Source organism: Dryobates pubescens, chromosome 25 (assembly GCF_014839835.1).
Source record: "Dryobates pubescens isolate bDryPub1 chromosome 25, bDryPub1.pri, whole genome shotgun sequence".
Taxonomy (NCBI): domain Eukaryota; kingdom Metazoa; phylum Chordata; class Aves; order Piciformes; family Picidae; genus Dryobates; species Dryobates pubescens.
The window spans coordinates 13139554-13164737 of NC_071636.1; the positions used below are offsets into that span (position 1 = coordinate 13139554).

General features: G+C 40.8%; 1 protein-coding gene across 2 annotated transcripts; it reads left to right on the top strand.

Annotated features, from left to right (window-relative positions):
• Positions 1 to 627: 627 nt before the first annotated feature.
• CHFR (checkpoint with forkhead and ring finger domains) lies at positions 628 to 24808 on the top strand. 2 transcript variants are annotated; one of them, XM_054172944.1, is made up of 18 exons: positions 628 to 679; positions 1192 to 1336; positions 3432 to 3531; positions 10133 to 10242; positions 12621 to 12680; positions 12829 to 13041; positions 13989 to 14204; positions 14714 to 14870; positions 15117 to 15271; positions 16017 to 16179; positions 17048 to 17190; positions 17504 to 17623; positions 17938 to 18021; positions 19108 to 19178; positions 20164 to 20251; positions 20413 to 20520; positions 21571 to 21643; positions 23880 to 24808. In XM_054172944.1, the coding sequence occupies exons 2-18, from the start codon at positions 1204 to 1206 to the stop codon at positions 23920 to 23922; spliced, it is 2037 nt and encodes a 678-aa protein (XP_054028919.1). In that variant the 5' UTR covers positions 628 to 679; positions 1192 to 1203; the 3' UTR covers positions 23923 to 24808. The 2 variants fall into 2 exon arrangements, with proteins under 2 accessions (XP_054028919.1, XP_054028918.1); XM_054172943.1 differs by lacking the exon at positions 628 to 679 and adding an exon at positions 713 to 846.
• The last annotated feature ends 376 nt before the right edge of the window (positions 24809 to 25184 follow it).

The window sequence follows — 25184 nt, forward strand, 5'->3', positions numbered from 1 at the left end:
TTCAGAAGGGCGTGGTGGTGTTGTTTTGGGGTCCCTTTTTTGTTGTGTTTTGTTTTGTTTGTAGCTCCACTGTCTGCTCTTGTCCTCGATAACTGCAGGCTTGGGCATTACTTGCTTCTTGATTACAACTGGGGCTGCTCTCTCCAGCCATGAACCCTCAGAAGCAGACACTGAACCTGCCTCGGTGTGAACTTTCCCTCTAAAGCATGTCCCTGGAACAACAAGTTCCTGCCGGCAAACTAGTAACTCTTGAACATCGAAGAATAAAATCACAATTATTTTTCATTATATGTGACCGATTAAACGAGCTCAGCCGGCGGCCGGCACACACAACTCGCTGTGAGGCGCTAGATCCGCCCGTAACAAAAATGGCGGCGAGGGCCTTGTCCGGCTTGCGAGCCCGCCCTCACACAAGATGTCCGCCCTGGCGTCTCCGGTGGTGGAGCCTCGCTCCCGCCGTTCTCTTCCCTGTGTACCGCGGCGCGCCCCTGCCTCCTCGGAAAACAGGACTCTCTGGCCCCTCTGTCTCGGTGGTGGGCGGCGGAAGGTCCGCCTCCGCCTCTCCCTCCTGTGCGTTCTCTATGGCCGCCTCCAATGGTAGGCCTGGCCCTGCCCAGCCCTGATCAGCTGATGGTGGCAATGTCTGTTGACAGGAGCCGCCTCGGCTGCGGGACTGGGCGTAAGGGCCGGCGCCGCGGGGAGGGGGCCCGAGGCCAGCAGGGCGGGCGGAGGCGGCCGCGGGGAGTTGGGGGCGCGGCACCCCCTCCCCTCCCCTCCCTTCGCCGCCCCTCTCCGCCGGGGGAGCGGGACCCGTCGAGGGCGGAGGACGGAAAGTTGGGGAGAGAAGTGAGCGGAGGAGGGGGAGGCAGGCCGCCCCATCCCGCTCCCCCTCAGGCGGGGAGAGGCTCTGTAGGGTGGGGGCGAAGGGAAGGGGGTGGGCTGGCTGCGGGGGGCCGAGTGGCCTAGGGGGAGGGCTTTCCATCTCCACACAAAAGGAAACGGGCAGGGTAGGGGCCGGGAGAGCCCCCTGGGCTGTGAGAGGCTGCGGGGCGGTGGCACGCAGGGCTTGGCCCTCGCCCTCGGGAAAGGGTAGGGGGCTGCAGTCACGGCTGTCGGCCCCGAGCGAACCCTTTCCTTCCCCGGGTGCTGTGTAATGGTGGGGTTTGGGTTCGCTTTGTTTGCTTTTGTCAGATGTGAATCCAAATGGAGCACTCGGAAGGAGGCGAGCAGAGCCAGCAGCAGCAGCCCTGGGGGAAGCTGATCCGGCTGGGTACTGATGAGGCTGAGCCGCACGTCCTGCTGCTGAAAAGAGAATGGACAATTGGTCGGAAGAAAGGTGGGACAGGGACACGCTGCGCCGGCGTAGGGCGCGGTGTTCGGGGACAGCAGCCATACCCTCTCATGGCCTTTCAAACGTCGGAAGGGGGTGGCTTAGACTAGTTGGGTTTGGTGCTTTCAACTGGCTGGATGTGCTCGGCAGGTGGTCCCTTTTTCGTAATTTACCTTCTGGCTGTTTGTGAAGAGGAAGTTTCTCGCTGACCTTTTCTTACCAGCTCGTGACATGTGCACGTTTAAAAGTGAATATACGTTTTAGGTTTTCTGTGACTGTACAAATGAGAAAAAACGATTGTTGGTTCAGAAGAGTTTCTGTGTATCAGACCTATCTATGTTTTCTTTTCGTTTCTGTGGTTGAAATAAGTTGGAACTGCAATGCAAAATATTGTACTTCACAGGAAAGAAAACACCCGCATAAAAGCCCTTAATTCTTCTGGCCACGTAAAGATTGCCAGCAATTACTGAAAGTTTCTCTGAGAGTGCACTTGAAAGCTTTATTCCCAGAGTCTAGGGCTTTTATAACTTGCCTTTATTTTGAAGGATTCCCTGCTTACTGTATTTAAAACAGTCATTACAGTGTTTTAAATTTTTTTTCTCACTTTGCCCTGGCAGCACTAATTTTCAGTTTCTTCTTCATCAGTTCAGGCTATTTGACTGACCAGTCACATTCTGTAAACAGTCTTGAACAAACACTGTAGCTAGATGCTATAGTTTTTTAAGGAATTCAGATAATGTATTGCAGGAAAAATGTTTTGCCTGTGTACATTTTAGTAATATACATTTGGATTGCTTATCACTGCCTAAGATGTAGGTAGTTGCTTCAAACTGAGATCTAGTTAAGGATTATCTTGCAGGGAAAGAGGAAAAAAAAAAGGGAATTCTTGCATATTGCATCACTTCCATAACTGTTTCCTAATGGATTAATAAAATAAGCACCCAAGCTTTGGGTATTTTCTAAGTGTTATTTAGAAAATCTAATGTTAGAAAAATTCTAAGTGGTATTTAGAAAATCTTGTGGAGCACTTGTGGATGTTTGTTTAGAGCATTTTGTCTTGCCTGTTCCCATGTAAAAGTCTGACTGTGGGATTGAATGGAAATGTTGTCATGCTCCTGAGAAAAATGTAGTCCACTTACTTTCAGTGGGCTTATTAGCGTCAGAAGTTGTGTGGGAACAGTTAACCCTGTTAGCTGTGGATTGTTCCTTGAATATTAGAAGTAGACTAGTGATAAGCTGCCAGCAGTGTGCATAGTAGCTACTACTTTCCTTCTGGATGTGTTGTTCTTGCAGTGTACCCACAGTGTGAGTAGGTGGAAGTGAATCACGTTGGTTAATTATAACTTCTGTGTAAGCAAGTACATTCAGTCACTTGGGAGGGATGAGTAGGGCACCTTGACCACTGCCATGAAAATTCACTGTTAAAGTGAAGTAAAAATACTAGATTTGCTCAGAGTCCTGGGGTTATAGGTAGGGAGGTTTCTACCATGTCAACATTGCCTTTACACTTCTAGATTTTTAATCTCCCTTCAGCTTCATTAATGTACTATTGCTGTCAACAGAGATGAGGAAAATCTTCCTATTTAAAAACAAAAGAAAAATATTTAAGCATAGAACACTGATGCTGTTAATAACTAGTTCTTCGTTCCCTCTACTTCCCTCCCATACACCAGAACCATGCAGAATTTAAACCCAGTGAGAGTGTTTCAGTGATCTGGGTAAAGAGCTGGGTGATCTGTGATGTATGCCTCTAGAATTTAGATTGGACACTTGAAATATGCGTGAATGTATCTCTGTACCACCCTAGAACAGAGTAATTGTGATGTGATTTCCATCTTTAAAGCCTAGCATTAAGAGGAAAAAAGGCAGCTAAACCATCTTGAAATGGTTGGAATAAGCTTGTATGAGCACAGGGGGCTATGTCTCCACTGCTATTATATATCACATACTAGACTTTGTTGCTGCTTATATGCCAGTAGAAGTTTTGAACTATTGCAGATGTACAAGTCAGTTTGTGGTGCATTTATAGCTATGTAGAATGCTGATCTGTCTGTGTAATGTGTATTTTTAAGCACACTGGAAAATCTGCTTTCTTTTTAAGGTTGTGACTTATCTTTCCCTGGCAACAAGTTGGTGTCTGGAGATCACTGTAAAATCATAGTGGATGAAGAATCTGGTCAAGTGTCATTGGAAGATACAAGGTTCGTTCTTCTGTGAGCTTCTACTTTTATCTTCTTTTTAGTCTGCAAAGTAAAATCTTGTGTGTTGCTCAAGGCATCAATAGTAAATGCTTCTTTCTTTTGTTTCTTCCCCCTCCCTTTACATTGAAGTTTGGGGTAGCTTTTGGCTCTTCCTAAATATTTTTTTTCCCCTACAAAGGAATTCATAGCCTACTGGTTGATGTAATAGTTCTGTAGCACGTTTCTTTAGACTTGTGAAAAAAGCAATGCCAGCATTCTTAAAAGCCACAAGCATGAGTGTGCCTCATTTAGGACACTTCTGTAGGGAAGAAAATACTTAGTGATGATCTCAAAGCATAAAAAGATGTGAAGTCAAAAATTGGTACTTGTTATACTACTTTCTGGTATTCAAAGTATCCATAGTGTATATAGGATAAGTACTGTGGTAGTCTAGCAGTTGTGATGGGCATGTCAAATGGGGATTAGAGCCTGTTCAATCTAAAATACATTTCCTAGATTTCACTTTTGTTTAACCAGAATGATTCTTGTCTGTGTGTTTCTGTTGTGTTAGGGCTGTGACAACTTAAGCCCTCAATATAGAAAGACATAAGCACATACTTCACTGGAACTACTGTTAAAAGGCTAAGCTCATTTAGTGGAACTACCTTTAGTATATAAAGTTAATTACCTACTTCTTCACATACTGATGGCCAATGAACTTGCTGTAGTGGTGGAGGCTATTTGCTGTAGAGTTCTAAGGCTACTATGGGAGTACAAATAGCACTGCAGGGGTTGTGAGTGGTTACCAGTGGGTTTTGGCTGGTTTTCTAGTTTCTTTTATAAAATCTGAGATAGGAATTTGAATGGCAGGGTATTTCATAGGAGGAGATTGTAACCCTCTTCAGATTTTCATCTGCTTCATTTTTGACAGAATGTTTTGTCTAAGATTGCCAAAAGCTGCTGGTTTATTAACATTTCAAGAACTCTGTGACATTTTAAAGTGCTTCTTTAAACCACATTCATTTTCTGCCAGGTTATTGCAGTCAGTAAAGAAACAAATAATACTTTTTTTTGCCAGCTCCCCTCACTTTTCATGTCTGCAAGGCATTTTACCCAAAGATGAAGATGACACTTCAAAGTATATTGAAATACATACATAAAGAGGAAATTTCATGTTGTTTTGAAGGGTCTCATGCTGAATCCCTGTTCCAACATACCAGCATGCAATTAATTATATTGTTCTGGTAACTCAGGGTTAGCAGCAAATACCTGCTGAGCTTTTGACAAGAATCCCTCCAAGAAGATCCTGAAAAACCTTTGAACTGTCTGACTGAATGGGATGCTCATTTTGGGGGGGCACTGGCAGCTTATATGAGCTTAAGATCACACTTTTGTTTCAGCAGAATTTTTGCACTTCTGCTCTTTTTCTGTCTCTTGATCAGTTAGTAGCTGTGATTTTTCAAATGTGTCCTTTTTAGGATGAGGAAATTCCAGATATTTACATTTCTTCTTCTTTTTCTGCATGACAAAAAAATATTTCCTCAAGTAAAACAGAACATACAGAATTATTCAGGTTGGAAGAGACCTCAGGAAGTCAGTTCAAACTCTGTCAAAGATGGGCCACCCAAAGATGGGTTGTGGACTAGGTTGTTTAGTCTTTCTCTAGTCAGGTCTTGAAAACCTCCAAGTACAAGGATCTGTAGCCTTTCAGGGCCTTCATTCCAGACCTTAATTCTCTTCATGGTGATTTAGATTTACTACTTTTCCCTTTGCATCCATTTGAATCTTCCTTGTTTTGTTTTACGACCTTTGTCACCTCAGTAAAGAACCTGCTTCTGCCTTCTCGGTAACTTCCTCATAAGTACTGGAAGGCTGCTGTTAGAACCCCTGCTCACCAGGCCTTCTCCTAAGCAAAGCAAGTTCAATTCCCTTAGCCCTTTAGCTCACAGCTCTTGTGCTCCAGTCCATTTTGGTGGCTATCTGCTGGACTTGCTCAAGTTTATCAAGACCTTCCTTTTAAGAAATTACCCAAAACCTAGATGTATTATTTTAGAAGTAGACTATTGAGTTCCAAGTAGAGGGAATAATAACCACTTCACCTGAGTTGCTGATTGCACCCCTGGTAAGAGAGGCAAGCATGCTGTAGGCCTTCACCACTGCCAGGGCATGCTGCTGACTGAAGCCTAGGCATAAGTCCAAAGTCTATGATCTTATGCTTAGTCATAAGATCCACCAAGAACCCTTTCTGGTTGATCTCTAGCTTGTACTGTTGCAGGCCCTGCAGGTCCCAAATGCAGGACTTTAGGCTTGTCCTTGCTGAACGTCAGGACATTCCTACCAGCCCATTCCTCTATCCTGCCTAAGTGCCTCTGATCTCATTCACTAGTTTGATGAGGGTTGTGGACAGAGAAAATAACCAGGATGGGTCTCTGAAGAGATCCCTGAAGGGCTTATATTCCCAGAAATTGTGGAATAGAATGCTGCATTTTAGGGAAAAATACCAGGCCTAGCTAGGATATCTAGGAATTGTCATCCTCTGATGTTATCCCAACTTTCAAGATGTTTCAAGGAACAAATTGGGCAATGTTTGCCTCTCATGGCATTCTCAGAGCATAGCTATAACAGTGAGCCTGAGAAATCATCCCTCGTTTTGGTTGCATGTGGCTGGTAGAATTAGACTAATGTCCTGATAATACAAGCTACAGAAGATGTTTTTCCTACACACACACACCCCTCCCCTGAGGCAGAATATGCAGCCAGCAGAAAACTAGCAAAGCCTAATGACAGTTAATTTTCTATATGACACATTCCTGCAAAGGTGGGGCTTGTTATAATGGTAGTGTAAGAGAAAAGCTGCACCTATGGAGTGCTACTAATTAGCTGCTTATGCATATTAGACTTCTGTGTGTCTAGTAAGAAGGAATAAGGTTCTTTGTGTGCTGCTTGCCTGTGGGCTGGTATGAAGTGTGGCTAGCATTTGCTGAATCAAGAGCCTGAACAGGTTGATATGACTACTTGCAGAAGGCTGTTGGCTCTTCTGGGTCTTCCAATATTTATGCCAAATATCAGATGAGCTCCAAAACATCGAGCTGGCTGAAAGAAGATGATTTTGGAATGTTTGAATTGGCAGTACAGATGCCCAGAGTCCCAGAAACATACTGCAATGTCAGCTTTTTCTTCTCCAAAGTGGAAAATAGTTTGGAAACATTGCTGTGGTCAAGTTCAGATTTTTCTGGTGAAGAGGAATGCATTGAGGGAGGCAGCTAGTGTAGGACAGTCAAACTGAGTGGACTTTGTTTCTGTGTGTAGTTAAACTAAAGGATATCATTAAATGTATGTAGAGAGCCCTCTCTGTGGTTTTTTTATCTTCCTGATAGCATAATGAGTTCTTGGATCTGCTTTGGAAACAATTACCATAAATTTTTCAGGTGGAAAAATGTGTAGAAAGCTGTTGAGTTAATAGAGGTTTGCACGTAAGAAAAGCCAAGAGTTAGCAAATAGTACAATAAAATATTCACAGACTCACCCTCTTTGGGGATATGTTTCTGCTTTGTTTTCCAAACCAAGCACTGGTTGCTTTAGACTGCTTGAAAGACAAGAAATTATACAAGCTGACCTAACACAGTTGGGAGCCAGTTGGCTTGCCCTAAGTGAAAGCAATTGTAAGAGTCTCCATTTTAAAAAAGGAGTTTTAAACACAGCTGAGGTAACTTTTTTTAGAGACTTCATCTCATTTTCTTCTAGGATTTTTTATTTCATAGTAAGGATTATAAGTATTAAGTGATATCTTGGACCATAAAACTCTTTACACGAGGTTGATACTTGTGACAGGCAAACAGATGCCTCTCTGTGGGTAAATAGGAGGCTGATCTTCAGGTGGTGTTGGTGTCCTTTCTGCTACTAAATTTTCCTCACCCAACCAGTCAGAAAGACTTCTGTGAATTTTAAAAGGATGAAGAATGACAAAAAGGATCCTATAGCTCACTAAAATTCAAAACTCACTTCAATTTGACGTGTTCAGGGTAATATGTATTCAAGTAACAGATAACTACTCAAGCTATTAATCCAGAACCTTTACCATGAAATACATTCTTGTCCTGAATGGGTGCTTGTAATTACTCAAAAGTAGCAGACTGGCATTTATCTCAGAAGGATACCACAGTATCTTGCAACATGTATCTTGTTCACCTTCAAAAGCAAGCCTGGTGTGAGTGAAATGTAGCTGTTCCTATCAGTTCTGCATAATGGGTGGGCTTGGGAAGTGGGGGTTAAAATGCATGGGTTTACTTCTTACTGTTTCTTTGACAATTAAAGGAGGTGCAAGTTTTGCTTCTATGTAACCTCTTTAGTATCACTAGCATCAGTGTTAAAAATGAGAACAGTTTTTAACAGACTGCCTGAAATCCCTTTTTTTTTCCCTCTTAACTGCTAAACTTTCTTTTACTGATGTCTTTTTTTCTGCTGATTCCTTGGTGCTTGTGTCTTTCAGCCTAGTCAACATCTGAAGTAAAAAGACAAGTTTAAAATAGGTTCCTTGCTGAAGATTCTTCCATAGACCTAATATCAGTGTGACCCAAAGATTTTGTTTCTTTCTTGGTGCTTTAAGTAGCATTTTAATTTTTTGGTATCCCATTATTTATATTGAATTAGTTGATTTAACCATGTAGATAGTGAAAGCAGCTGCAGAGATAAGAGCAAGAACTGATACCTTGACAAAGACTTGTATAGTCATTCACAAGGACTCACTTTTCCTTTTGACTTGTTAGTTTAATTCTTCAACTTTCTGTCCGAAAAGGCCAGCAGTATGAAGTCCTAGCTTTCTCTCTCTGTTCATGTTACTAAATGAAAAGATTGCCTTTTAAAAGAGAAATCATGGGAAGAAGGGAAGTTGCTTCTTTCTGAATAACTGCCCATGTGCCCTAGTAACTGGTTTGAGGCAGGCTGCCAGTTCCTGGGCACAAGTGGTGGTCTCCAGGAGGTGGCAGCAGAGGTTGGTTGTTATTTCAGGTAGGAGTTTGTTCAACCGAGTGGAGAAAAAAGCAGATTTTCTCTTCCTTTATGTTTGATGCTAACTGCTGCGATTTTGAATGGCAGAAGTCTGAAACTGTAGATTGCTGCAGCCCTGAAAGAGGCTTATTGCAACTGAGCTGGAATTATTCTGTACTTAAATGACTTGACTTGGTTATAAAACACTAATAGCTTGTGTATAAAACATCGCTTCCATTAATCAGCAATGCTCTGCATTTTCATCTTCCCCAGTTGAATTTCTTCCATGAGTTTTGGAGTTCTTACTAACTTCTTGCTTTTGAGTTGCAAACAATCTAAGCAACCTTGAAATTTAGGTTTTTCCCTATTTGAAGCAAGAGGGGGTTGGGGGGGAAATAATGCTGCATGGCTTCTTGGCTATACAGGAAAAGTTCTTTTGTTGTAGAATGTCTTAGGAGATTCATAGTATCAGTCAGGGTTGGAAGGGACCACAAGGATCATCTAGTTCCAACCCCCCTGCCATGGGCAGGGACACCTCACACTAGACCAGGCTGGCCAGAGCCTCATCCAGCCTGGTCTTAAACACCTCCAGGGATGCGTCCTCAACCACCTCCCTGGACAACCCATTCCAGGGCTTCACCACTCTCATAGTGAAGAACTTCCTCCTTATGTCCAGCCTGAATCTCCCCACCTCCAGCTTCATTCCATTCCCCCTAGTCCTGTCACTACCTGATATCCTAAGTAGTCCCTCCCCAGCTTTCTTGTAGGCCCCCTTCAGATACTGGAAGGCCACAATTAAGTCACCTCGGAGCCCTTCTGTTCTCCAGACTGAACAGCCCCAACTCCTTCAGTCTGTCCTCATAGGAGAGGTGCTCCAGCCCTCTGGTCATCCTCATGGCCCTTCTCTGGACACCTTCCAGCACATCCATATCCCTCTTGTAATAGGGGCTCCAGAACTGGACACAGTACTCCAGGTGGAGTCTCGCCAGAGCTGAGCAGAGGGGGAGAATCACCTCCCTTGACCTGCTGGCCACACTTCTCTTGCTGCTGCCCAGGATCTGATTGGCTTTCCGGGCTGCAAGTGCACACTGAGAGCTCATGTTGAGCTTCTCATCCACCAGCACCCCCAGGTTTCTCTCCTCAGGGCTCCTTTCCAGACAGTCACTGCCCAGCCTGTATTTGTGCCTGGGATTGCCTCAACCCAGATGCAGGACCCTGCACTTGGTCTTGTTGAACCTCATGAGGTTGTCTTGTGCCAATTCCCAGTGGTAACAGGAAAACATAAGCTGGGACTTTTTTAATAGAACTGCCATTGTTCTTTCCCGCTTTATATTCGAAGGATGAAGATTATTGTACAGAAACAATCATTTAATTATTTTGAGACATTGGCCAAATGTTAGGGGTCTTTGTCTGTCAGCTACAATCTATTTACCAGTAGCTACAAATGAGCTTTACAGTCCTAGTAACTCTGTGCATTTGTCTTTGGGAGACATTTTTGGGACCTTTCTTTTTCCTTCTAATCCTGGTTTACTTTTTTTCTGAGCCAGTGGCTTGTGTTTTCCCTTCCTCCTTGTATGTACTTATATGAAAACAATTATGCCATTTATGCCAAGTTATCTTTCCTTTCTCTTTCCAGTACAAATGGAACAGTAATTAACAAACTGAAAGTAGTTAAGAAGCAGACATACCCTTTACAGACGGGGGATGTGATCTATGTTGTTTACAGAAAAAATGAGCCAGAGAACAGTAAGTAAATCATTCTTTGTTTTGTTGAGTCATGAGAGAAAACAAGTATCAGGACAACTGAATTAGAATGATTCAATTTTAAGACAATTTACTAATGTTTAAAGACAAGTCTCTATAGAAGAGGTCATGGATGTGCCAGTTTTCAGAGACAAGTCTGAGCAACTGTCTGAAACTGAGATGTGCCTAGAAGTAGTTTTGGAAGAAATAAAGCGCAGAATGGTAGTTAATGAGGTCCTTATCACAGGCCCAATGCTTCCTTTGGAACTCAAATTGCTGGGGTAGTTAGTGTTTATATATCACCTTAAAACAATTTTGGCACCAGCAGAAAAGGCTTCAAAATCTTTTTGGTTTGCTTTAGTTTTCAGTTTTAAAAAGGGAAGAGGCAAAACAGAAGCAGAGGTGGGGAAAGCCCTACAGTAAAAGTGGAATTAGTAAACCTGGAAGAATATTTGTGTGGTCTTAAAGAAGAAGCATGCCTCACCTATAATTATTTTCAGGGTGATGTAATTGAAATAACACAATTAGTGGGGGATTTTTGTTTTTTTTGGTCAGAAAAGAAAGCTAATGGGGATCCTTCCTCAAAGGTTTTTAAGTAAGCCTAGCTGATGCTGGGCAGGAGGTAATGTTCTTTCATATGTTAACTGAGTAGAAGTCAGGGACCAAGGTGTAGGTGTAAATGCTCAGGGATTGCAATGGAATGGGATTAATAAAAGACTTGATTAATCATCTGTGCTGTATCTGTCTTAAAGATGTTAATAAGTGATTTGGGAAATGATAACTATGGAGGCAGCAAAATTTTCATGTCATACCTTTTCAGTTCATACCATTTCATTGCAGTGATACAGGATCATTAAATCCAACGCTGACTGAAAGGATTTACAGAAGGAATTTAATTGCTTGTTACTATGAAATAACAGATGGGTTTCAACTTTGATAAAGGTGGGGAGAGAGAGGGAATGGGCAAGCTCTGTTTTTACATGTGTATTATTATGCCCCAGCTGACTGCTCTGTCCTTTAGCTTGCCATTCTGCTTTTAAGTGTGGAGGGAGTAGTATTTAAATTTTAGTAGAAAGCAGTGGCTTTCTGGGAAAGGCTTTAGATGAAAGAGGCATTTTAAATGTTGATTCTCATCTGCTGTATGTTCTTAGCTCTGAGGTGGAACTTTTAAGGCAAACAGACAGACTTTGTATGGTCGTGAGCTCCCCTGTTGTTGTGAAGCTAATTGCATGTACTGGGAAATGGGAGGGTGTAGTATTAGGTACCCTTTACAGCCTGATACTTAATATAAACCACAAAACTGCGTTTAGCATTTATTTTGTATAATAACAGACATATGAACTGTTTATCAAAAGTATTCTAGATGCATACTCACTACTGCAATTCTTCATAAAGCTGCTGTTAATTTCCATGCTGACACGAGACAGGTTTGTGCTGTCTGATGTAAATGTTACAGGAAGCAGGCATAAGCTGTATCAGACATCTTTATGGCTCATTTATCTCACAAATCCTTTCTAAGGTGGCACTCTTGCAGTTTGTGCTACTTGGAAGAATTCACACAGATTTTCCAGGTACTTTGTAGTGAACCAAACTGCTGATTTTCGTTTGGGTTAACAAATACTGGAATTACCAAGCCTCCAGTTTTGCTTTTACAGCTTCTCCATCTTCAAAGGCAGAGAGAGAATTTAGATTTGATATGTGTATTTGGCTGTTCTGAATAGTTCTGAAGGAAGACAGCCCATCAACTTCTGGTCAGAAAAAGTACTGCTATAAACCAACAGTATCTTATTTTCTTCTAGGTGGCTGGAGGGAGTAAAAAAAACCCATGAAGTTAAGGGAATCTTTGGAACTGTATTAGGTTGAAGTAAGATGGAGAAGAAAGAGGATATTATCCAGATGGTCTTATTAAAAGATACTAAATTAGTTTGGGGATGAAAGTTATGGCATGTTTAATCTGTTTTTGAGAGTTCATGCATCTCAAAAAGAATGGAAATAAAATTCATTGAAGAAGTTCAGCAGTGAGCACAGAAAAAGTAACTTCTTCAAAGAGCTTTCATTTGAGTATCAGTGAAAAACAGTTTGCTCTGACACAGACCAGATTTTAGGTTTAAGAAAAGATTAAGCCTCTGGTTCCATGGCTGACACATCACATAAAAACTGCTCTGCCTGGTTTCCTGGGAAGAGCTCTTGCTGTGCTGTTCCTAATTGCCTTCTAAGTAGAAATATTAACACTGTACTGTGGAGGTGACTCCTCATTTGCCTCTTCCATTGTCAGGCACTTTGGGGAAGCAGCCACTCATGAACTGAAGTTGTTTATGTGAGGTTAAGATTAGTGAATATGTGTCTAGAGTTTCTGATTAGTATTTTTAAATCTCTTTCAGATGTTGCTTATCTTTATGAATCCTTAAACACGAAACATGAGGCAACTCAAGAACCAGTAGGTAAGGAAGGAATTCAAGATCTGTGAAGAGGAGCTGAGCTCCACTTATTGGCATAACCCTCTTGAATTTGATTCCTTGAAACTTTGAAGCCATGATGTGGTGACTGTCATGGATCTTTTTCTTCCCTCTTCCTCCTTTCCAAATGTAGAAGTTAATGTAGAAAACCAATGCCATGTGACCAAAGATACCTCAAGTACCAGAAGAAGTAATGATGAGACACAAATTACCTCATCACTGTCAGCTACTCAGTCTTGCTATGAGGAACCACAGCCATCTACTTCTACATCTAACCTCTTTAATGCTGCTTCTACCTCTCTTACTGAGTCTGCATCTGTTCAGCAGGATAATCCTTCTACATCTGGTAAGAATTGTGTCAAGTATTTAAAATTTGATATCCCGTCAACAGTTATTCCACTTTTGAATTTGTATAGATTAATCTCTTACCCCTATCTGGGTCTTTAGCATTTGCTTTATAAAGTCCTAGTGAAAACACCAGGTGGATATGTGCATTTTAACTTTATGAATAGGCAGGGTAAATCCTGGCAGATGAGTGAAGACAGTTGTGAGAGTTTCTCAGAGGGGCAGAAAATGCACATAAATCCCAAACCAATCTTTGCAGAGCACTTTTGTAGTGGAGCATTGGTGAAAACATAGCAAATCTCTGTGGTTCATGTAACAAAGCAAGATATGAGTGCTCATGCAGTCACTCCAAGAAACTGCTGCCATTCACCAGCCCCCATTCCCTTGCTCTAAGGCCAAATACCCCTCATGGATCTCTAGTCTAGTGTCTTGCATTATACTGATAAATGTAATACTCCAATGCTGTCTAACTCTTAAAATAGAACTGGGGCAAGAACAGCTCTGTATAAAGTGACATTTGTCAACAGTTCATGGGGACTTGTAAACATGCTCCTGAGAAAACAAAGCTTTGCCCTGTGCTGTGAGCCTGACCTGTTATTCATGATCAATATTGCATAAGCCCTTTGCCTGGTATCTTTGCCAGGAAGACCTGGTGTGGATAATAGTCCTATGAATAAATACCATTTAAAGTGGAATGGGGATTTGAAGTAGGTTTACACAAGTAATAGCTCATTTATCCCCCAGGTCTTCCAATTAGTCAGATTGGCTCAGAATACATTAAGTACAGTTATACAAACATTGCTTTTTTTGCTCCACCTTTTTCTGTTCAGGTGTTCGGATTCCCCTGTGTGCATCATCAGTGTCAAAGTAACTTTTGTTTTCACATGTCCCATATCTGTATGGGGACATGTGAATATGTATGTTCATATTTCTGGTTTAATTTTGCAGGATCACAACCCTCAGTTTTCACTCCTGTGCCTGCTTTCCCCGTCTCAGAATCTGTGGGTCTGAGTGCGCTGCATGGTGAACGTGAAAAGCTGGATATGGACACTGAAACTTCTGCAATCACTTCAGAAATCACTGACAAAGAAAATACAGAATCTGATTCTCAAGGGACAGGGGAGGAGGAAGGTTTGGAACCTGCCAAGAAGAAAATGAAAGGAGGCTAGTATACTACAGTGTTGTTCTCTGTATTGCTGAAAGTTAATGTAAAAAACTGAAAAATGGACAGGAGTTTAATTTTGTAATTCATAGGAGTGCAGTGGGATTAACAGAAACATAAGGATCTGCACTTATTTTTCTTTATTAATATGAAATACATGCAAAATACACACATCACACCTAGAGGGTCTTCAAAGGTTGTGTAATTAGGCAATAGGTAACACTTTTCCTCCTCACAATGTTATTTTATGGTTTACTATTGTGTGAAATTAGAAAAGCAAAACTAACCCCCCTCTCTCCCCCATTCCACCCTCCACAACTGAGTCATCAGTCCTTCAGTTTTCTTGCTTCTTATTGGCTTACTGTCCAGTGAAAATGATGCGTTCAGTAGCAGCAAGCAAGGAGCTTTAATGGAACCACTGCCAGTGAGCAGTGAATCAGTCTGTATCTTTCAGCTCTTTTTTTAAAAACACTTCAAAACCTATATCCTGTGGAATCTTCTGCCTTTGTAGATGAAGATGCTTGTCCAAATCTTTCACCAGCAGCTCCAAGTGAATGTATAATTAAAATTGGCTCTGAAGATGCAAAAACATCGAATGTGAAACCAGATAAGATGGAGGAAACATTAACTTGCATTATCTGCCAAGAACTGCTGCATGATTGTGTAAGGTATGTAGGACTGACAAAGGGCTGTGATCCTGTCAGAATGATGTAAGGAGTTCAGTGGCAACTGTTTGAGGCCAGGATATTTAGGGTTTTCATAAGCCCATCTGAGTCTCCTTCCTTTTCCCCCAGTCTACAAAGTCAAGTCAATGCTAAGCAGTGTTTTTTGAGTGTTATGAACCTGTCTGAAAAATGAAAGATGTACATTTATAACTGCATTTCTCTCATTATTTTCATGTTTGTGTTTTCCAGCCTGCAGCCTTGTATGCATACTTTTTGTGCTGCCTGCTACTCAGGATGGATGGAAAGATCTTCTCTATGTCCAACTTGTCGTTGTCCAGTAGAACGTATTTGTAAAAATCACATATTGAACAACTTGGTCGAAGCTTATCTGATTCAGCACCCAGGCAAGTTGTGCAGCCTGTAGAATAGAATCTGCTCAGTATTTCCCACGTTACAGAATTATTGAGGCTGGAATAGACCTCTCAGATCATCTGTACCAGCCTATGACCTAATGCCACCACATCAACCAGACCACATCACTAAGTGCCACATCCAACCTTTCCTTAGGCACCTTCAGAGACTGTGATTCCACCACCTCCCTGGGCAGTTCATTCCAGTGTCTGATTACCCTTTCCTTAGCTGCATAACTGATGTGTGCACAAACTCTTGTCTCTTAAATTCCTATGCATGTTTCATTACTCTGTTGATTTCTCTGACATGGCTGGAGGAAAACAAGTGCGTTTAATGTGTCGTCGTAACTTGCAGGAATACTTTAAATACTGAGTGAGAAATGAAAGCTTATTTAAAACCATAATTGGATATGCTAAAAATTCTTCATTTCATTTTGCTACTTAATCATGAGAAGGGCTCAGTTTTATCAGTTATGTCATACTGACTGATTAGGCCACCTAAACTCGGATACTTCTGAAAAATGTACTTTAATGGGGATTGGATTTAAGCTTTGCTTTCAAGAGGCCATGATCAAAGTTAAGTTGCCTGATAACGTCCCTGTTAACAAGAGAAGGTAATTTGACTGTGATCATCTAGAACTCTGTTATCCAGAAATAAGTTTTATGGAAACACAAACACAGGGCTAAGGGATGTGAGTTGTTCTTTTCTCTTGAAATTTGAATTTGCTTCTCGTGTCAGATAAATGTCGTAATGAAGATGACGTCCGCAGCATGGATGCTAGAAACAAAATTACTCAAGACATGTTGCAGCCTAAGGTGCGCAGATCTTTCTCAGATGAGGAAGGAAGTTCTGAAGACTTACTAGAGTTGTCAGATGTAGATAGTGAATCTTCAGATATCAGGTATGTCTAAGTTTTGTGCTGAATTGGATTCACTTCTGTTTGAATGCACAACCCCACAAACGGTGCTAGTTTCACAAGCTGTTACTGCTGACTGGTTTTCCATGACTGCCAGAAGAAATCTTGGGTTTTGTTTTCAGGTAAGTTCATTCTAGTGACCATCCTACTGAACCTTGAGCAGACAATAAAAGGGAAAAAAATTTAAATTAGAATTTCCTAGAACTCCAGCAAGATTCAGTTTATGAGCAACAGTCCTACCCTGAAATGTGTGACAGCTTCATGCAAGATGTGTTAAATTACCTTTTCCTGTTACAAATTGGCTGCTGCTGCTTCAGAGAAAACATTTTTCTGGTATCATCTTAGAGGAGATAAAACAGTCTGTGACCCCATGAGTGCAGCTGCAATGAGTGTATTTGGAATGCTGCTTTCACCAGATGTATGCTACTGAAAGCAGCTGATGCTTGGCCTAGGGATTCCCAGGCACCAAAACGTCTCCTCTGTTTTTCTACAGCAAACATTTTTTACTGTAGGTCTAGAGTGGAACAGAAGAACTCTTCATGTAAATAATTACTCCAGCTTTGTTCCTATCTTGTTCATCTTACTTTCAACCACTCTACCTTTTTTGGCTTTTTGATTGTGGATGGTTTTTTTTTCCCACTGCTTCGAGAATGCTACAAAATGCAGTGTTCCTGTTTGGTACAATTACAGCAGCTTCACAGCTGTGAGGTGCTAACTTCCATATGTTACTGGATAAAGAACTACCAAATTTAAACTTTGAAAGTTTAGATCAACCCTGTTTAGCATAGAGATACAAGTTTATTTGCATTTGTTGGGTTGGATTTCTTGTGACCTGATTTTTTTATCCTTTCAGCCAACCATATATAGTGTGCAGACAGTGCCCAGGGTATCGAAGACACTCTGTTCCAACTCTGCCTGGCACAGGCCAAGAGACAGAAGCAGGGGGAATGCAAGCACTGGGAGATGCACCATCTACATCTGCCAACTTCCCTGCAGGTCAGCGTGGTGAATTCTTCTCACTAGTGTGATACTAAAACACTACAACTCACACAGCTGTTGGGAACTAAGCAAACGCTCAGCACTGTGAGTGTAGCACCACTTCACATAGGTGTCTTTACAAACACTGTGAGGTTTGAAAGTTTGGAAGTGTAAATGCCATTTTTCTGCCTTTTTAGGATCTCCATAAAAATTACATTGCTTGCTTGTTACTTAGGGTTTCATGTTGCTAATATTCCTGATCCAGATTGGAAATGTGTAGATTGTTCAGTCTTATAACTTTATTCTTTCTTTCTGTTTTTAATTCATTTAGCTGTCCAGGAATATGTGTGTCCTGCTCAAGGAAGTCATGTAATATGCACCTGCTGCTTTCAGCCAATGCCTGACCGAAGAGCAGAGCGTGAACAGAATCCTCATGTTGCTCCTCAGCAATGTGTGTGCATTTTTTTTAATGTATTTATTTAATCCTAGCTACAGAACTGAATATCTCATTATTTTTAGTTAAACTGAAGTATACTTTGAAGAGCCTTCATCATTTCAGTATTCTTTATCTGGGCTCTTGTAGTGACAGCAGGAAGGAATCTTCCTTTATAAAACTTGTTATTCCTCTAGAATGTACTTTCTCTTTTAAAGTAGTACTTTTAACCAAGTTTATCAGGGCTCTCTTGTTACTGATTGATAAGAACAATAACTGTTGAGTTTTGCTGTGTTCAGGTCCTTACAGGTGCTTTCTTTATTATTTTACAGGTACAGTTTGTCTGCAACCCTTCTGTCACTTGTACTGGGGCTGCACTCGGATGGCATGCTTTGGCTGTTTGGCACCATTCTGTGGTACTGCAGAATAATCTGTTTCTTATGAGCCTGCTCAGTTTACAATAATGTCTGTCTGTCTTTAGGTAACTTAAGAAATGAAATAGATGAGTTTTCAGCACAGTCATGCTAAAGGAAACAAATGCTGTGCCTTTGCATGACGAACAAAAAAACTCAAGTGGTATGTGTCTTAACTTTGAGAAGATTTAACATCTTGTCTTCATACCACATTGGGCTTGAAAACTATACCTGTTGAGCACAAGGTTTTTCCATATAAAAAGTATTATGGTATTATGGTATATTCCAGCCTAGTAAGGGAATCTTACTGGACAAAAAATAACAGCTTCAACTGGAAAAAGCTCCATTTAGATTAGATGTTAGGAAGAAGCTCTTCCTGTGAGGGGTGGTGAGGCACTTGAACAGGTTGCCCAGAGAAGTTGTGGAAGCTCTAAGCTTGGCAGTGTTCAAGGCCAGGTTGGATCAGGCCCTGAACAACCTGATCTAGTAGGAGATGTCCCTACCAATGGCAGGGGGTTTGGAATTAGCAGATCTTCAAGGTTCCTTCTAACCCAAACCATTGTGTGATGCTATGATTAGAAAAGGTCATTGCCCTCTTAAACATGCAGCCCTCTGAAACTCAAGGGTTTAGACACTTTTTTAAAAAACCCATTAGAACAGTTGAAATGAGTTGGCTGCAGTTTGATGCTAATGAAATATGCTTTAATAGCACTGTTAATTTTGTGCAGATCACTAGGAGTGCTTGTGGGCTAAAGGTGGAATTGTAAAAGCTCAACATCTTGGTTTTGATTACTACTGGACATTATATATCACCTGGTTTAGCAGATCTAGAGAGGTTCTCTTCCCCTTCTACTCTGTCATGGTGAGACCACACCTGGAATACTGTCCCTCTGGCAGTGGGGTTAGACTCGGTGATCTCTGGAGGTCCCTTCCTACCCCTAACATTCTGTGTTTCTGTGATTCCTTTGGGTGTTCCATAAGTCAGTAGACATTATTTCTGGATACAAGAACCTTCAGAAATGTGACGGCCATCGGATTGGAGGAAGAGACACTGACTCTTTTTCTTCTTCTTCTTTTTCTTCTGATTAGAAATAAATCTTGGTGATAAGTGTTTAGATGGAGTCCTAAATAACAACCACTACGAGTCAGATATCCTGAAGGTAGGTTTAAAAATCATTGTGGATATGTGTGTATAATAATAAATGTACAAGGTTTAAGACTTACTCCTTTGTGAAACGACAGTGATGGGCTGCCTGACGGTTACGGTGGCAGCACTGACTCACTAAAAGGCAAATTTAATGAGCCCTAAACATTCAACTGGACCAAAGTTACAACTCTGTCTAGACTGGAAGCATTTTGTGGTGATAATCTGGGTCTTTCAGTCTCTCTGTAAGAGAGTATTGTATTATAGACATGTTTTCTATTTAGCATCAGCTCTTCCTGTACCACCCAAATTAACAACAAGGAAACAACCACGTTTGTGCAATCCCAGTGTTTAATTTCTCCCCTGTGTATGTCTGACAGGTCCCAAAAAGGCCAAAATTCTAGACATAACTTTGAATTTGAGGTTAAATGACTGACAGACACACTGTAGCATCAGATATGTTTGATTGTTAGATCACAAAAGAATTCTACTTGTGTGAAGCAGTTAGGAAATCTGGTGTCTAAAGTGTAACAGAGAAAATACTAATGAAGAGGAGGAAAAAATCTAAAAATGTGCTAGGAAAAGAAGGCTTATTAAATGTTTGGTTTTTCTTTTTCCCAGACAAGTTACATTTCATACTAGGTTGCATAGAAAATATTTTGCCTGTACCACAACTGAGTTATCTAAATTTAGTAAACTGGATTAAGTCTTAATTTAAGGTAAATGAGTGACTGCATTGAAACTATTTGGATTCCTTTTGACATGAGTGGGGATCTTCTTTGGGGAGAAAATGAAAGATACTGAGTGGAAGGTTTTGTTGGTGATCTGAAAGTATCATGCTAATTAAGTTACAGATACTGAGGTTTTACTTGTAATCAGCATTAATCCATTTTGAAAACCTGATCAGATCTAGATTTGGAAATATTGAGGGGGTAAATGGTTTGGTCACTCTTTAATGTTGGAGGCTTTTCTAATTTAAGCCCTTAAATTTCTCTTTACAGGATTACCTGGCATCCAGGGGTTTGACATGGAAAAATATGTTAAATGAAAGTCTCTTAGCTCTTCAAAGAGGTGTTTTTATGTTGTCAGGTATGTGTTAGACTCATTTTTTTGGTTACACTTACAACTCAGCACTATTATCAAGAGGTTTGAAGTTCTGTGTGCATAGCCAGTGCCATCACAAGAGTTTTGTTGAATTTGATTTCTCAAGCCTCACACTGACATGATGTACAAACTGGTTTCCTCCCCAGATTACAGAGTCACTGGGAACACGGTGCTTTGCTACTGTTGTGGCCTTCGCAGCTTTCGAGAACTTGCCTACCAGTACAGGCAGAATATTCCTGTTGCTGAATTGCCAGGTGAGGATTGCTTTGCACAGAGGGAGAAAAGTCATTTAAAGAGTTAAAGTCAGCTTTTTTCCTTGCATCCTTGGAATTTTAGCACCTTCCTTTAGCCCAGGGCTAATATCTTAATGCTGATTGCGTTATCTGTCAGCTGCTAAGCTTGCATATAATTACTGTCAGACTCCCTAACAGAAGCTTTTTCTTTCTGTGTGATTTCTCATCTGCAGAATAAATATCTGCATAGTGAAAAGAGGAATTCAGTAAAATCCAGAATATAGTCAACAGGAACTAGTTGCTATAATTTCATTTATTTTCCCATTGAAATATATAAAATGATGCTCCTCCTGAACAATTTCACATTTTACTAACTCTCAGCTAGGAACAAGAATGTTTTCAAAAATTAATTCTAAATCTGTTTACAGTTACAGTTTTAGTATCAAATAGCATGCAAGCAACTGTGCCTCCCTCAGCCCTAAATCTGTTGGGAACAGAAGCTCTTCCAACAGTCTTCTTTTAAATGTTACTTTTTTTTCCACTTAGTTCCTGTTGTTAGCAACAGCTTCCCTGCTTTTAACTGTTGAGAACTCTGCTTCTGCTGCTGTGCCTAGTGAGAGGCAGCCAGTCTTGCCTTCCTTCTCCTTGGTATGAGTTTGAATTTCAGTGTAGTGGCCTGCTGGACAGCTGAGTTACAATGTATGTAAAAGTGGAGGAAAACCAACAAACTACTCAAGTGTAACCCTTTAATTCTGTATGGAAATGCACCTAGACATATGCCCAGTTTTGTAAAGCCCACCTTTGTTAAACTGAATGGTAAAATGTCACTTGACAGCCCCTAGAACCAAATCCTTTCATGGTTTAAGTCTGTATGAGCCTAATGTTCAGGATGAATTTTTGTCCTTCACTGAGCGCTTGCTTTGTTTCTAGAAAGGTGCTATAGCTTGCTGTCATTTTCTTGCCAGTTATGTCTTGTTTCTCTACAAAGCCTGCTCTGAGTAACCATCAGTAGCATCTCCTTATTTAATACCTTTGGTAGTAAATGCAGCTTTTTATTTGCTCTTATTGTAGTGACTGTCACATCACGTCCTGATTGCTACTGGGGACGCAACTGCCGGACTCAGGTCAAAGCACATCATGCCATGTAAGTTAGTTTGGGAGGAGTTTTGGGGGTTGGTTTCTTCTTAAAAAAAACCCACCACCAACAAAAAAGCACGACCTTTGAAGTGTCAGAAATTGCATGAGTAACACTGCTGCAGTGTAGGCAAAGTTGGGTGAGCTTTGAGGGTTTTTGGGGTCCTTTTTCTTTATAACACAACTCTGTGCCCGTCAGAAGGACGGCACTGGCACTGGTAAGTTGATGTAACCCACTGCTGACACTTCTTAAGTCTTGTCCACCCACAGCTCCCCCTTCATTCCTGTTCTCCCACTGAAGCAGCATCTCATTTTCTCATGTCTGGGTGCTTCTTAAAAACTGTCTGTGCAGTAATTATCCCTGGGCAATTTCCATTTGAAACTATGAGAGACTCTTCTAGTGAAGTGCAGCAGACTTTGAAGGGATAAGTCGATGGGAGTAATTTACAACGAGAGAAGTTTGGAACACGTAACATTAGGAACCCGGTGTGGCTTGGCAGCTCCCGGGTTTGGGGATGTTTTGAGGTCTTATGCCTCAGACCCAAGCAATCTGGCATACAGTGAAAATGAAATACTGAGCCTGAAAAGAGATTAACCCTCTAGCTCTCAAGTGTATTTATACAGCTAGGGGACGTGGACTCCTGGTATCTGGTCATTCCTGAGAAATAGCCAGCCAAAAATAAATCAAGGTCCTTGATTAATGAAATTCAAGGCCACTTATAAGCAATACAAATTCTTATAAACAGAGGTATGTGTGGTAAGAAAAATATTGAAGACTCACATGACAAAACACAAATTATTTACATCAGAGTGAACTGGTTCCAAGGCAGGTAGAAAAATCCTTCTTGGTTTATGAATAGCACTCAGTGCAATTGCAGATAGAGGAGCTGTTACCCCCTTATTGTGAAACTGCTTTAATGAACAGTAGAGGCTGCAGTGTCTTCCTAATGCTGCCATCAACATACACTTGGCATCATTTGTTTAATATTTCAGGTAGCATAGGTTGAAAGTAACCGGTCTGTACAGCTCAGGCAAGCAGATGATAAGGAAGACTTGTAAAATATTCATTCCCAATCTCTTAGAAATTCAGAGGATTTTACCAAATCACTTTCAAAAACCATCTGGGATTTAAGTTGCAGGTGCAATTCAAAGCACCCTGACTTCACAGTGTAGGACTGACTGTGTTCCCAGAGAAATTTTCGGGTTGCTGTGTTAGAGACTTAACGCACTATCCAAGTACTCATCATTTGTCTTTGGTTGTGTCATGGTGCATAGTTCCATCTAGAACAGAAATGACTCAGGGTTTTTTCCTCTTTTTTCCTTGTTTTCTTCTTTTTCTTTTTTTTTTTTTTTTTAAAGCATGAGCTGTGCCTAGACCTTTACTGGCTGCTGCTCTTAGTTCCTAAAATCCCTAAGACCAAACAACCCTGCCATGCCATTCATAGATGTATGGTTAAGTTTGGGTTTGGTTCTCTTATGGAGCTAAACTTTTGCAAAGTATTTTGGTTATGTAAGCAAGGTTTCCTTCTAATCTTTGATCTAATTCAGCAACAGGGAGAAAATTTATGGTCTTCTTGCATCATCTCTTCCACATGTATCTATTTATTCACACTTAACACCTGAGTTTCAGTTCTGGATCAGGGACTGGACAAGCTAAGTAAGAGAAAACAAAGAATGAGTAGTTGGATGTTGTTGAGACTTGGCAAGAACTGCTTTGTACAAAATTGTGTTGTCTATTTAATTCCCAAAGGAAATAATACAGTAGCATGAGAAAAACTTCTTTTTCTTCCCAGAAGCTGATTCTAAACCAGTGCAAGAACATGTTTATGTTGAAATATATTATTAGACTGGTTAATTTTTGTTCTTAGTGGCTTGTGTAATGCTGTCTACTAAAAATTACTTATGTCTCACAGGGCAAAATTAATTGCCGATTCCTGTTTTAATTGCCTTCTGGGTTTGAAGTATGCAGAAGTACAGAGGAATGCTTTTAATAACTGGTTTTCTGTATGCATAATAAAATTAACAAGGATTAGGAGGGAGAGATGTTGAAAATCCTGTTACAGGTAACATGGTGGTAGAGTACCATCCAAGCAGGTTCTGGAAAAAAAAAGATATCTTAGCCTGTAAATGTTTTGCTTTAAACTGTTCAACACTGAAAACATCCTGTGAAAAATGCTGATTCTTTTGTTGCCTAACTTCTGAGAGCTCTCTTACATTTTAACTCTTTGTTCTTTTTTCTTTCTCAGGAAATTCAATCACATTTGTGAACAAACACGATTCAAGAACTGAATACTTGTAGTCTGTAGAGATGGGACAGATACCTGTTACACTGCTTGTACAGTTCTAAGTTTTCAGGGGAATCTTCTCAGTTCCCTCCCATAGCAGGGAATCAATAACTTTTGCATCAGGTAATCTGGTGTGAACTTTTTAATTAGTGGGATTTTACAGCTGTGCATCAATAAGGTAGATTTTTATTCTTCTTTTTTTTTTTTTTTTTGTTCCAAGAAAGTCCAGCAAACATTGCATTCCATCCTCATGACTACAGTGTTCCTGTATCACTTCAGTCAAGAACACAAAAAGAAATCAAACACACACACACACAAACCAGCCATATCTTGGGAAGACCTAAGAATAAGGAGTGTATTTGCACTACTTGTGAAGAAACTTAAGAAAAATCCTTAGACTTAAAATAGAAATGTTTTGTTTAAAAGTGTCTGATAGATGTTTCAAGAGCCATTAATATTTAAGAAGGAAGTTGTCAGTGTATATTTGTAACTTCAGGCTGGTAGTCTGATGTTTTGTTGCTATCCCATTGCATTTGGGCTAGAAATCATGTTAATATCCACTTCAGATGAAAGCTCCATCCGTTGAGCAGCTCTTTCAACTTAAAGCTTCTGCCATCTGTGCAGTGTTAAGAGTGGAAGTAGTAGAGTTTCTTTTCTTAGTTGAGTGGTATTGATGTTTTTATTCACATGAAATGACAAGAAAGAATTGCACAAGAATTTGAAAAATCACATTTAAAGTTGGGGTAATACTTGAAGCAGAACAGACTTCTGCTAATGTTACTTCTGTAGTGTTTTATATCAGAAGACCAAACAGTGCTTTGGATGTAGAGCAGCCAGTAGGACACACTGGTTTAGTTTTTTTATTCCTTTTGGGTTTGTTTTGTTGTGGGGTTGGGTGTGGGGGTTTTTTTTTGGGGGGGGGGAGGTTGGGGTTGTTTGGTTTGGTTTTGGTTTTTTTGATGCTGTGTGCTAAATAGGTACCTCTGCCATGCAGCTGTTCTCCAGCATGCATACACTGGTGAAAAATGTAGAAAAAGCTGTAATTTAAACCAGAATACAGCAGCTTTACTGGAAGGAGCAATCTTAAAAAAATGATTGTTTGGACAAGTTGTAGCAATATGGAGGCATTTCTGGATAGGGGGGTAGGGATGGGGAGGGTTAGTTTGGAGATGAGGAAAAATTTCCCCTGATGAAGGGGAACACTGGTGTCACTGATAGGGAAAAACGGGGGGGTTATTTTCATGCCTTCTGCAGAGCTCATTCAGG

Excerpts from the sequence above, each read along its gene's own strand:
- CHFR (XM_054172944.1), top strand. The coding sequence starts at position 1,204 with ATGGAGCACTCGGAAGGAGGCGAGCAGAGCCAGCAGCAGCAGCCCTGG. Across the intron at positions 19,179-20,163 it reads ACGAGTCAGATATCCTGAAG|GATTACCTGGCATCCAGGGG; the intron begins GTAGGTTTAAAA and ends TTCTCTTTACAG. Across the intron at positions 21,644-23,879 it reads GTCAAAGCACATCATGCCAT|GAAATTCAATCACATTTGTG; the intron begins GTAAGTTAGTTT and ends TTTCTTTCTCAG.